The sequence below is a fragment of the Triplophysa rosa genome, linkage group LG8 (assembly GCF_024868665.1).
Source record: "Triplophysa rosa linkage group LG8, Trosa_1v2, whole genome shotgun sequence".
Lineage (NCBI taxonomy): Eukaryota > Metazoa > Chordata > Actinopteri > Cypriniformes > Nemacheilidae > Triplophysa > Triplophysa rosa.
Window position 1 is genome coordinate 3,782,889 of NC_079897.1, and position 14,151 is coordinate 3,797,039.

General features: G+C 36.1%; 2 protein-coding genes across 2 annotated transcripts; both read left to right on the plus strand.

Moving 5' to 3' along the window:
- The first annotated feature begins 4,358 nt into the window (after positions 1-4,358).
- On the plus strand, positions 4,359-6,783 carry LOC130557415 (interferon-induced transmembrane protein 1-like). Its single transcript, XM_057339113.1, has 2 exons — positions 4,359-4,969; positions 6,241-6,783. Exons 1-2 carry the CDS (start codon positions 4,637-4,639, stop codon positions 6,391-6,393), a joined length of 486 nt encoding a protein of 161 aa, XP_057195096.1. The 5' UTR covers positions 4,359-4,636; the 3' UTR covers positions 6,394-6,783.
- A 3,545-nt stretch (positions 6,784-10,328) lies between these two features.
- LOC130557853 (synapse differentiation-inducing gene protein 1-like) lies at positions 10,329-14,044 on the plus strand. The gene is made up of 2 exons (XM_057339943.1): positions 10,329-10,806; positions 13,142-14,044. The coding sequence occupies exons 1-2, from the start codon at positions 10,432-10,434 to the stop codon at positions 13,307-13,309; spliced, it is 543 nt and encodes a 180-aa protein (XP_057195926.1). The 5' UTR covers positions 10,329-10,431; the 3' UTR covers positions 13,310-14,044.
- The last annotated feature ends 107 nt before the right edge of the window (positions 14,045-14,151 follow it).

The following is a 14,151-nucleotide window of genomic DNA, read 5'->3' on the forward strand; positions in this document are numbered from 1 at the left end:
ACACTTTCAACCCCGCTCTCCCACAACCCACGAGAACGTCTCTGTTACCAGGGAAACAAGTTTGACAAAACAGTTTCCCAGGATATTTACATAAAACCCGGAAATATTCTAAATCCGCTTTTCCCCATTTTCACAGTTTTGTTTTTGTTTGCAAGGTGGAAATATTGGTTGATAGCATTATAAACACAGAAAAAAAAATAAAAAAATACCAACACTGCTGTTTTATGACGAGAGAGATTCATCGTGGGCGGGGCTGCTCACAGTGCTCAGCGCATGGCGCATGCGTAGTTTATGAGATCATCGCCTGGTAGACCAAGTCAAACAACACGCACCATATTACATCTTCAGAAGATTTTAGCGCATGATTTAAACAGGGAGCGATACCAGTGTATCAAATGGCAAATCTCAAGGATGATGTTTGAATTAAAGCAGTAAACACATCGCCAGCTATGGAAAACATTGGTCATGAATGTTTTACATATGAAGTAAAGTAAATGAACGTTGAAGATAAAAAGTAAGAATTATATCCTTGTCAAGGGGTAAGAGATTTTTGCCATTAGGCCTACTTTGACATTTACTCAGCCTATTCACGCACAACATATATTTTTGTTACCACCATGATTGACTTTCTGAGCATGAGACAAACCAGTGTACTCTTTCAAAAACATTTAATTTAGCTATAACATTTTAGAACTTTAAAATGACTTTCATTTGATACTGTCCTCTCTGTGCAGGCAGTCAGGAAAGTTACCCAACGGCGCCCTCTGCCGAGCCGACAGATTTGATTTTTATAGCCGTGCACATATACATGTAGACTGAATTATTGTTGGCTTGTTACTTTTTACAAATGCATTTATTTATGTATTGCCTTGCATTTTGCAGGAAATGTTTGCATGTTATCTCATGTATACGTCGATATCTTGTATCATACACTTGCCCACTTTTTAGTTACCATAGTTACTCATTCATTTTCTATAATTGATTTTATGACTTTTATACAGAAGAAAATATTGGAACATTGGAACAGCACATGGGTGAGTAAATTACACTTTTGGCTCTCATGTAGGTTAACTTGTTTAATTAATGGCTATAATTCTAATGTGCAATAGAATAAACAAATACGTATCTTCGGTGAATTCATACACAATTCACAGATCTGAAAACAATTGTAACGGAAATTAACATTTCAATTCAATGTAGACAGGTGGTTCTTTTCTCTTTTAGTTGTGCTTAGTAGTGGATGAGGTCAGACGGATGCCTCCCCTGTGCATTTTGAAACATAAAACAATGTTGTAGATGTTTTATGAAGCTGTGCATTTGCATGTTCATTTTTTATTATCAAGAGATTCTGATAAGTAGTCTTCTCTCACGCCTAAGACATACAAATTTATGCATCCTACAAATTAAAGTAATAAAGCTGCATGTCCTTTTCCGGGAAGCATGCCTGAGATGTTTTAATGTGCACTCTTGAAGCTCTTTAGATTTTCAGCACAGCAGCTGTCTGCTTGTTGATATGTATCACATGACCTTCAAATGTAACTTAATTCCTTTGGGGTGAAATCCACAGATGCCACAGGAAAGGAGGTCGGTGTTGATATACTGTAGTTTAAAGTTTGGCTTGCTTTCACCTGACAAAAGAATTCAACCTAAACATCTTTTAAACTGCAGATAAAGCCTATAATGTATTAAAAAGATAGAGAGATGACAGTAGAGGAGAGATTAATCTAAATCATGTTTCACAATGCACATAGGTTTTTTACCCCCAAAAGCTCACCCTTTGCCTGAATAATTAGATCTTTATTTGTGTGTACAATGGAGAAATTCCTGCCACTGTTTTGATTCCTTAAGACATTTTGTGAGATCTTGGGTAGTAAAAATAGCACCATATGCACATGCATACAATGAGCACATTTAGCGTGGTATTGAAAATATATGTCATAAAAGCTCACCTATCAGATTTTGACCTTATCCTTATACATTTAGGTTTAATATCATTGGTATCTGTTTCTCTATAGGTTTGGTGTTTAAATGCCAGTGTAAATTTGGTCCGGATGAAAAGAACGTAGAGAAAGTGTAAACAAACTATTTTTGCAGCACTTCTTTGGTTCAGGTTGATAGTTCATTGTTGCATAATACAATGAATTGATAAGAAAATTGTAGCCTTGTGTGTTATTATATAGTGTTATTATAGTGTAGTAGTAAAGTGTATATAGTATAGCAGATATGTATGTGTGTGTCTATGTATATATCATTTACATATAGCATAATAGCATATAAATTCAGGCATGTGGAAAAACTGTAAAAAGAAAAAATAGGATATAATAACAAAACGTTTGTTAACAAAAATACAGATGTCTAATTAAAAATTAGAGTGTTCTAATAGACCCGAAACTATTATAAAATATATCAGGGTTAACAGCTGTAGCTCTTTACAGCGGAGTTTACTGGCAGTAGTAAACAAGTCTTTGAGACACAGGGTCTGGAACATATCTCATGCTTCTGGCATCCATCGCTGTGGCCTTTCGAATACAAGACTGATTGTGGCAGTTGGAGCTATTATGTCCAATAACACATTCTATAAGAATTCTTTAACAAAGCACAAAGCATGGGATGTAGTGCCTGTCGGTACATGAACATTTCCATTTACTGTATTACTGGAAGTGTGTCCTTTTATAATGTAAGAACTTATTCAACAGTTAAACATTCTGACTGCGATTTGCACAAAGATGGGTCATTATTCAGTGGATGACGTGTTTCTAACTAAATTAAATATTTTTCTTTTTTGTATAGGGCCAGTTTGCTGTAAAGGCACAAAATGCCAGTTTTGATGATCTTAAAATGTAAGATGGATGCTGCTCTGTTGCTGGTGGGTCTGAGATGGACCAGGGTTTGGTTTGTTTTCTTTTCTTTTGAGCATAACCATGTACAGTACAATGTAAAACTGGGCTCTCAGGATATTTGGTTTCGAAGATGAGTGCAAAGAGATAACATTATCTGTGTCATTTGGCTGCGCAATTCTGAGCTGATGAGAAGGAAATTATATTAGTCTAAAGTGATTACAGAGGACATACCACATCCAGATTTCCTGTTCACCATCGTAAAAATACACTGTAACCATGGTTTCTGCAGATTGATTGCCATTTGAACTTCACTACCATCTCTTCCTCCAAGTTCTAGTTATTGCTGATTTAATAAAAATCCCCTCCTCCAACAGGTACTGTTTTTAAACTTTCTTAACTGTACATAATTGTATAGCACTTATTATTGCCTTCCTGTATAAATTGCTCTATAGATGCTTTCAAAGCAACAACATAAACAAACGTTACTGCACATGCATGCTTTTCTGGCCCAAACTTTACTTCCGGTACACATACTCAAAGTCCCTGTAGGTTATCTTTGATAACAAGCAAAAGAAATAACAAGTATATTACATTACCAAGCAAGTTAAAAGTATGTCTAGCCAGCCAGTATTATTTCGGTTACCTGTAGAAGAACCGCTACTTGGAAAAAATTAAACAAATCATTTATTATACAATAAAATGTTCATGTAAATTAATATACAGTAAATAAATAAAATATAAATAGTTATATTACTAGCCACTAGCCAGACTGATCAACAAACACAGAACGGAAGTTAACTTCGAGCGCGCGCATCCAATGAAACCTATAGTTTTCCTTATTGTTGGTGGAGAAATGTGTCTGCTGAAGGCCTAAGTATGTAATACAAATACTTAAACAATGGTAATGGTTAAAATATAATAATTAATTAAACTATGGTAATTGTGACGAGACCATAGTAAATTTGTGGATGCTGTCATTTTACTATAGTTTAGTACAGTGTAAGGGTGGTTCCGCTAGTGATTTGTCTTTGTGAAGCTCGGTATAGCGCAAATAACCCTCCACTTTTCATTTATGATAAACAGAATGTTGTATGCTCAGATTGCACAATCCTGTTTGTGTTTCACAGAAGACAAAGAGAAGGGGTCAGAATACAGAATACAATTTAACAACATTTTGAATTAATAATTATATTATAGTGAACTAATACGATTAATTAAAGGAGCAGTTCCCATTAACTTAACCATAGTCATTTTTATTCCTACTACAGAAAGTCAATGGGGACCATTTTTTGGCTGAAGTATTCCTTTAATAATACAGTATATAAGCATATACTATATAGTTTGGTTTGTATTTTATGAACTAATATTTTAATATTTGACTTTGATTTTGTGTTCCTTGTAAAACATAGTTGAAGCAATTTTGGAAAAAAAAATAGTTGAAGAAGTCACAGTTTACATAAGTGCTCTGTTTCACCCGGCCTTTGACCCCTAAGCTGTGTAAATGTGGTGTGATTGGAGGAGAGCTAAAACATCTACGTAGGTAATTGATTACATGTAAGTCAGTTGAATCCACATGATCGAATGCTAGACACAAATGTTGAAAATAAGTAAATTTTGTTCCTCCTCCTCTCCTCTTGCTTGCTTCATACCGTTCTTTATGTGACTGCAAGAGGCCAAAGTACGTAACCGAGAAAAGTTGCTTCCTCTTTGAGCACACAAAACCGCGTCATCCTGCAGAGCACGAGACATCAACAAGCAAAGTCTTGACTGACATTTTGAAGATTCAGAGTAACTCGATGGCGGACAGGGACAAGTCTGAGAATTCAAAGTTGTTACAGCCTGGACCACCACCGTACCAGGAGCACTTTCAGTATCCTAATGCTGGATACCCTCCGCCAGGCAGCTACCCCAGCTCTTCCGGTTATCAGGGTCAGCAATATGGAGCTCCAGTGGGCCCGTACAACCAAGGGGCTTATCCAGGACAACCCCCCGTCACTGTCCAACCGGTGGTTTACTTGACCACCGTCCCACTGACCAATCCACCGCCGGATTACTTGGTTTACTCCGTCTTTACCTTGCTGTGCTGCTGTTTACCTCTGGGCATCGCTGCACTTGTTTACTCCATCTATGTGAGTAGATGTCAATCTGTTACCTTTTCAAATTGTTTTTATTTTGTTATACAAATGAGATACATTCAGATGAATAAATGAAACATTTGAACATAGTCATGTTAAAACAAACTAATGATCTCACTAAGGTAGAAAGAGGTCTGCCAAGTCATTCGATTTGTTGTTGAGTTGCTACATTTAAAAGGAAATGAAGAGCATTTTTAGCTTGTTTTTTATTTCAAATATGTAAGTCGCTGCCCATACATTATGATTTCCAGAAGCAGACTAGAATAATCTTGAGCAAAACTGAGCAAAACTCATTTTCCATAATCCAGTTTGAAGTGTGTGTTTTTATCAGAAGTGGTTAGTAAATGGGGAACAAATGTAAACTCAATTTAATTCCTATTTAGAATAAACAACTTCTGTTTCTGTAAATGATGCGACTTTCTGTCATTGAGAAAGAGTTCCTTCCATGCAGCTCTGTAGATGAAAAAAGTATATTAACATTTGTCAGTCTGTATGTCTTCCTGGGAATTGAACCCATATGAAGTTGGTTATACGTTGGCTTGGCAACTAAATTAAATGAACCCGTGCAGTTTTGTTGTATTTTGTTGGATATTTTTTGTTTATAAAGTACAGAAAATGATTTGAAGGTTTAGAAGAGAATGAACCCACAGCAGGAAGTTCAAGTTCAACATTGTGCGAACTATCATGTAAATCTATGACCCTGTCATGTGGCATATGGCCAGAAAAAGCAAAGTCCTTATAAGGCAACAGGCCTGTAATGTTTATCGTAATTCCCAAGTCCAGGAATGTTTTGAAACGTTAGTCATCTTAAAGGGATATTTCACCCCAAAATGAAATGAAAATTTCATCATTTACTTCATTCCAAACTTGTATGACTTTCTTTATTCTTGAGAACACAAAAGATATTTTGAAGAACATTGGTAATTAAAACAAACATCAGCCCCCATTTACTTCCAATGTATGGACACAAAACCACTGAGACATTTCTCAAAATATCTTCTTCTGGGTTCCACAGAAGAAAGAGTCCCATACAGGTTTTGAACCGCACGAGGGTGAATAAATGATGACAATTGTTTTGTCTTGCAGTGAACTATCCATTAGCTGCTGTATCACTTTTAGCATTTTATTTCTGTGAAATACAGGTTACAGTGTACCTACTACCTACGTACTGCCACAAATGTCAACATTTTAAAAACATGCTTGTTTCAAAACACCTGAAAAACAGATGTGGTTAACAAAATGTTATTTCCCATTCGCTTTTCCAGACTCGGGAAGCTATCGTGTCCGGAAACAGGGAAGTAGCAGAAAGCAACTCCAGAACGGCTCGCATGCTCAACAGTATCGCTCTTGGCATCGGCCTCACCTGCCTTATCGTGTATATCATCTGTGTCATTGTTTTCAATGTCAACGCTCATTAACACATTTCCGTAATTGTGTAATTGTAAGATCATGATTGGACGGCAATAAGATTATCATTGTATACAAATGCTTATGTGATTTTGTGTATTAGTGTTATGCCTTTAAATCTGTTCGAATTATAGTTATGACACTTTCCAAACTTTACATTCATAGATGCAAGCAAAGAGGAATGTCTCTTTTTTTGCATGTTTAATTTATTTTCTGGGGGCCTTCTCCACCCCATCTGACTGGCATTATTATTCCCTTTAAATGTAAAACTGGCATGATTGTTCACTTTTAAAACAGATTCTTGTGTTTTAAATCAATGAAAGCTGTGAGTTTCAAGATATTGTTTTAGTTCATGCCATTTGATTTGTGTTTTAAATAAACTTGAAAACTTTGAAAAAGAAGTGTTTTAGTTTCTCCATGCACTTGTATGTTTTTGTAAATCTGCTTTCACTCCAGTGATGGTTAGGTTTATGGCCAGGGCGTCTGTTTTTTTCTTCTAATTATGAAACATTTTTGTACGTTTCACAATTCATACCTCACACTTGGTTACAATTCCTATGAGGTTTATTTAGACTGCTAGAACACTCTGTAGGCAAGCGCAGTTCTAGAGGTCACTAGGGATGGGTATCGTTAAGATTTTATCGATATCGATACCGACATCGATACTGCTTATCGATACCGGTACTTATCAATACTGTTATTGATACTACGCTCTATAATTTGATGCAAAAAACACATGATGTGAAAAGATGTTAAACATTTTAAGTTTCTTTATTACAGCTGAGCTTTAGAACTGCAGTTTACAAATGCTTCTGAGCAAACAGAAAATGCCACATAACAAAACGTGTGTGTGTTCCTTAGCATACCACTTACTGTACTTAGCATGTGCATAGAAGCACATCATAATGTAATTCAACATATTTACTTTACATCACTATGGTTATTTGGCTGGTAGACCGTATTTCTTTTTTCCTTTCTGGTTATAGGTCTACATAAATTTAAGTACTATTTTTTAAGCACGTAATATTTTTTTTATTATATGTACTATTTTTTATCATTTTACCAGAGGTGTAAAGAGTACCTGAAAACCATACTTAAGTAAAAGTACAGATACCGTGCAGTGAAAATGACTCCATTACAAGTTACAAGTCACCAATTCCAAAACGACTTGAGTAAAAGTCTTTGAGTATCTGATTTTAACAGTACTTGAGTATTTTACTCATACTGAATGTAGGCTCAAAGCAGCACTAGTCCTCAACACTTAAGAGACACAGCAGTGAAAAACTAGAAACAGTTGATTTGTGAAGTGAGAAATCGCATTTATTTTCTTAAATCATAATAAGACTGAACACCTCAAAATTGCAACAAATCATGGTCGACACCATAACCTACGTCATTACAAACACCCTAAGTCTCATTTAAGCTCAAGTGCTCATAAGTAAACCAAAGTCCTTCAAAAAGGTCTCTTCAATATAACAGATAAATAAAATAATGTTAAGTAGAATTAAAAAGTCAAAGCCTTTTTGCACTGGACATGCTGGTTTGGGCCTCATGGCCAGCTGCAGTCATGTCCTCATTTCACATACACTGTTAGCCCTTACCTGCCATTTCTACAGTAATATACTGTATTGGCAACACTGTTGCCAGCTAGTTACTGTAGGTGTTTTACAGTAAACTACTGCAATGGCTGTTTGAAGATACATTATTAAAGAATCTATTAACGCACTTAAGTCACACAGTCTTAGATGAACACGTGTAAATAACAGATGAACACAATAAATCTGTCAAGATTTCACCAGAGGAGAATTAAACACAAACATCAATAACATCTTCACATATTACAGACACCACTTTCACTTTATTTCTGTCATCTGTGTAAGATCTTATTGAGATTGAACTCGAGTTCATAGTGGTTCAATTGTGTTTTAAGTCACCATTATGGCGATCAGTGTTTGCTTTGGTTGGACTCTTTGACTTTCTTGTAGCTTTAAAATGTACACTTATACAATAACACTGAAAGGGACTTTACAGGAACCGCAACTTTATGTTTGCTTAGTAACTGAAGATACATCTGAAAGAATTCAATCATTAAATAATAATAATATAGCATTTAAGATTTATTAAGATATGTTTGGTAAAGTGATTACATGTTATAATGGAAAGATCTCTGTCAGAAAATCTTTCTTTGCAATTGAGACACAGTTAGACACTTGACATACAAACCTCATCAATGGTGACAAACAATCATGAATGAGTTTTGTACTATGTACCCAGCATGCATTGCAGCATGAAGCTGTTCAGTTGATTGTCACCATTGTTGAGATTCATATGTGAATTGTTCATTTCTCTGTGTCCGACTCATTCTATAGGTTAATATTTTGTCTATATAGTGTGAGAGCACTTTTGAAAATTGAAATACTATACATTCTTTTTACTGGTTTACATCACTTCATGGCAATAGTCCCACCACATGGTCAAATTTTGAGCAAACATGTTTAGAGCACATTTAGGAAGAGTTAGTTTTAAAAATAAGAGCTTTTGTAGATGTGTGACCTACAGTAACTAGCTGGCAACAGTGTTGCCAATATATTACTGTAGAAATAGCGGGTAAGGGCTAACCGTGTATAAACCACCAGCGATTGACATCTACCTGATACTGCACTCATATTCACATAAAGAAGCCATGTTGACAAGTTTTTGTAAGTTAGGGCAAAATCCACAAGATTGTAGTACCTTCATTGCCCTGTAAATGGCAATATTAATTATAAGATAGGTGTCATGCAAAATGTAATGTGTAACTGCATTAGTCATTACAAATGTAGTGGAGTAAAGAGTACATATACTTGTTCAAAAATGTAGTTAAGTAGAGAGTAAAAGTTGCTAATATCTTTAATACTCAGTACAACTACAAAGTAGCCAAAAAGATACTTAAGTAAAGTAACTAAGTACATTTACTCCAATACTTTACACCACTGCATTTTACTAGCAAATTTACTTCAATTTACTAAAGTAAGTAAATATACTCTGTGGCCGAATTATTAAAAACAATGTTATAACTTGTTTTCAAATAAAGGACTTTTATTTTGACGGTTTGCCGAAACGGGGTGTTTGACGGAAGCTTCTTTGTTGTGAAACGCTGACGCTGAAAGCTCCACAAGCGCAACCATGCCACTCTTTCACTCATAAACACGCAAAACAAGCAGATTACAAATACATCGCGGAAATCATATGGTCCTAGATATAACACATACGTCGAGCAAACTTCGGCAATTCGGACATCAATCAGGGATGGAAAATGATAGGCAGCAGCAGCAGCCTCTAATTCGCCATTTAACACCCGAATACACAGAGATAAAACAACGCAAGTATCGATATCAGTATCGTTTGTCATGAAGCTTATCGATACTCTGGTATCGACCCAGTTATGTACCGGTCCAAAAAAGTACCTGTTCTCGGTACCCATCCCTAGAGGTCACTGAGATACTGATAAAGATTCTTTGACTTGGAATGCTCGTTGTTTTATTTTAAGCACGGCGTGCACTGTACAATTTCGACCACAGCTTTTCTGTACTAGATGAATTTCCCGGGTGGTGAAAGAGTTCTTTTGTTGTTGGGATAAACTGTCTCTCTGTGACCATGTAGGTCTGGGAGCCGTGCTCGCTGGCACCGGATTATTTGCTGATAGACTTTTAAATCTGACAATGGCAACAATTTGTACGCCACAATTGTACACCATTGGGTTTCTGTTATTTAGTTCGAGTGATTTAAAAGATCACGTACTGTACATTCAGTTATAGAATCAACATGTTTCAACTTTTTCTTGCATTACCCGTAATGATACTTACAGTATACTGTATTGTGTTACTGGACGGAAATGCTGAAATTGTACTCCTCCCCTACAAGCTGCAGCGCCCCTCCCATTTGCCTCCCACCTAAATAGACATAACCATATGTGGAGTGGGTCCGTGGCAGAAAAAGCCTGAACCAGAGAGCAGAAAGAAGAGCCATTGTTTTCCGATCACAAGCAAGGAACAGAGGCCAGCAGAAAAATGGATCCCAATAAGTCTCCAAATGAGCCTCCAACCAACTGGAATACGTCAGAGAAGTCAGGCATTACACAGCCTGCGCCGCCACCGTACCAACAAGGGTACCCTAACGCTGGATATCCTCCCCCGGGGAGCTATCCCAACCCTTCTGGCTATCCGACCATGCAATACGAAGCTCCAGGTGGCCAACCGATTCCTCAGGTCCAGTACGGACATGCGCCTTATCCGGGACAGCCACCGATCACTATACAGCCGACGGTTTACATGACCCCAACTCCACTGGCCAAACCACTGCCCGATTACTTGGGATACTCTATCTTTACCCTGCTGTGCTGCTGTTTTCCTCTGGGGATTGCTGCTCTGATTTACTCCATCTTTGTAAGTATAAGTAATTCAATTGTTTTTATTTAGTCTTAAGAATGAGAAAATCTTACATTTGTAACCTTTTTAAAAGCATAATCATAATTAAGTTTTAGTCGATGGTTGTTGATATGGGATTGCATGGGTGTGGTGTATGAGGGATTATGGAAATGTAAACAGATTTTCACATGACAATGAGCATCAGTGTTATGGACCAGATATCAGATTTATATGAGCCATGTGGAGAAAATGTCAGATCAGTAGGTAAATGTATTTATTGTTTCATTCTTAACACCATTTCAGCATCTAAGGCTGACCAATAGGTGAAGAGTAAATTGCAAGAGTTACTAGTGAGTACTGGGGCGGGGCGGAATGACGGAATATTCCGTTACCGCGGAATAAAATGTCAACCGTAAGAGATTTTTCTATTGCGTGTATTCTGCGCAATGTAAATAAGTAGGCGTGGTTAACTCGGCTCTCTGCAAATTAGGCGCTATTCTGAAAAAAACTAATGAATTAATCCAACTGTAACAAATGAACGTATCAAACATTCTTTTGACCTTCTATCAGTCTGTAGTTTAGTGATCCGCTCCAGTCCGGCGCGTTCTCTCTCACCCGCAGTGCTCGTGCAGGGATCTGCGCCAGCATTTAAAAAAGCTCATTCTCAACACGTATTTCAGAAGTCAGGTTGTTTTGAAAAGCTGTAAATAGTTTTATAAAGTTTAACTTCAGGCGAGCCAAGGTGAAACTTGCGTTGAAATTCGCGATGATGCTCGCGAGCGCGTGAGCGTTTTGATGTGACGCGCTTCTACCTCCAGTTTTGGGAGACGCGTGAGGAGTCACCAGAGACTCGCAGTGCAAAAACAAGCCCGAGAATAAACAAACCTAAAGACAGAGAGTCGCAGCACACTAAAAGTGCTCATCTAATAGAGAGTGAAGAGCGATAAAGACCTACAGTACAGACCCCATGAACACCAGTTTATAACACTAGTCATATACTGTACTCTCATTGTTTGTGCATATTCATACTTTATTGTTATACATGTTGTCTATCTTCCTACTGTATACATATGATATAGCCATAAGATAAATATGAATAAATAATATGTCTGATTATCAGAACTTAATTTGATATCTTTAGTACATTTTCATAACTTGCCTACATTTTAACTATGGTGAGCATTTAAATGAGCTGTAATAAATAAATTAGTTAAATCAATCTAAGAAAAATGAGGTATAAAATATAGAATTATATTTTCATGAAATATATCGTTACCGTGAAATAAAATGACTCATTCCCTGAAATAGATTTTTGGCCATTCCGCCCACCTCTAGTGAGTACTTAAAACTGCAGGGGAAGTTTATTCTAAAACATTCCCAGATGGTCAAATAAATAAATTTGTGTACAAGAAAAACAAAACATGCACAAAGAATATTGATATATTAAGTTCCTTTTCCAGAGGAACATGCATATGAGGAAGCAAAATTTAATTTTCTGGCTTTTTACAACAAACAGGTTCTGTTCTCAGAAACAATCTGGTTATTGTTTATTATTATCTTAACAATTTGTAGTGTATTGCCTTACAACGTATTACTATGACTGTTTAATATTGACAAATGAAGTCCACATGCAGAGTTCATTTGCAAAAATTGATAACTGTTTATTGTGCATTCCAAGTATTATCAATCAGACTGCAGTTGGGTTGTTTTGACTGAGTATTAATAACTCCAAAAATACAGCTCACTAACACAATAAAACACAATAAAAACATGAATTTTGAACATTCGTGACGTTTGAACGAAAATGTAAAAGATAATATTTTTTAATAAGTCATCATGATTTTATTGCATTAGTTAGCTGTATATTATTTTGGAGTTATTATTCCTTTATCAAAACAACCCAACTGCTGTTTGATTAATATTACTTGGAATGCACAATAAAAAACAACATGATTTTTGAATAAAAAAACTCTTCATATCGTGGACACAAAATCAGTCGAAAGTTTTAGAAAGGAATGTGGAGACATAATTCCCAACAGTCTGTGGTAGGAAGTGGTGTAATACAACACCCATAGTTTCCCAGAACCTCCATCAGAAGTGACGTCAGCATCAGTAAGCAGCTGTTCAGTCAAAGCCGTGTAATATTACAGCTTGTTTATCATTTCGCAATAACACTTAGCAGTTCATTTAAACAGAGAATTTTGTTGTTTGGATTCATGAGCAACCAAACTCGATTTCAGACCCATGGTTATGTAAACACAGGTCAGTTTTAATCAGCATTTGAGAGGTTTCATGTGATAGGAAAGTGCTTAAAAACAGCAGCGGTTGACATTATGTTTACTTGCTTTCACAGACTCGGAATGCAAATGTGTCCGGACAACAAGAAATAGCAGAGAAAAACTCAAGGATGGCACGCATCCTTAACCACACCGCTCTCGGTATCGGCCTCGCCATTTTTGTGTTGTACATCATCTACATCATTGTCATGACCGTTTACTTCAAACAGCACACATCTCCATAGAGGAAGATAGTGAGGGTTTTATTATACGACATATTAATGTTTTAAATAGAGTTTTGTAATCACATTTATTCTGCTTATAAATGTAAAATGCTTTATGTAGCTCATATTTTGATGCAGATTTAAAGGCTTAATGGGCAGTGCCGTATAAAGGTCCACCGAGCAATGAATCAATATGTTATGTTCAGCATTTTATTAATTACTTAATAAAAACAAATGCTTTAAATGTTTATTGTGTTTTAACAGAATGCATGCTTCATTGGAAATGTATTATGAAATTAGACATTTATTGTTTTAATGAAATAATACAATTTAAGTGACTTTAAGTAACCAAAATACATGCATTTACAGATCTCAGTACATTCTCGTTAGATATAACCTCATGTCATATTTAATGGTCTGTTACACTATCCTAGACAATTTAATTGAAAATTCTGTAACATTTCATGCTAAATTTCAAGTATTTTTCTGTCTGCTTTTAAGTTTGTCGCAAGCATTGTATAAAGATTGTAGAGTACAATGACTTTTACGTTTAACAGCATTTCTTTTATGTTAAAGGCACAATATGTGATGCTTACAGCATATCCCAAAACCACTATAGTGTTGTATATTTTGTTCACTTACATGACAGTGTTTACAAACAGATCATTACATTTTGTTAAAACCAAGTGGCTTCTGTAGTCAGATATCTCATCCGATCTCTTGTTTCCCACACAATAAAATTTATTTTACTCTTTATGTGATCTACACCACACTCAATTTTCTGACAGACTTTCAACAGGCTGGAGGAATAATGATAGCAGGCTGGATTTTCTGTTTACACTTGTCTTTTCATTGTGTGTGTG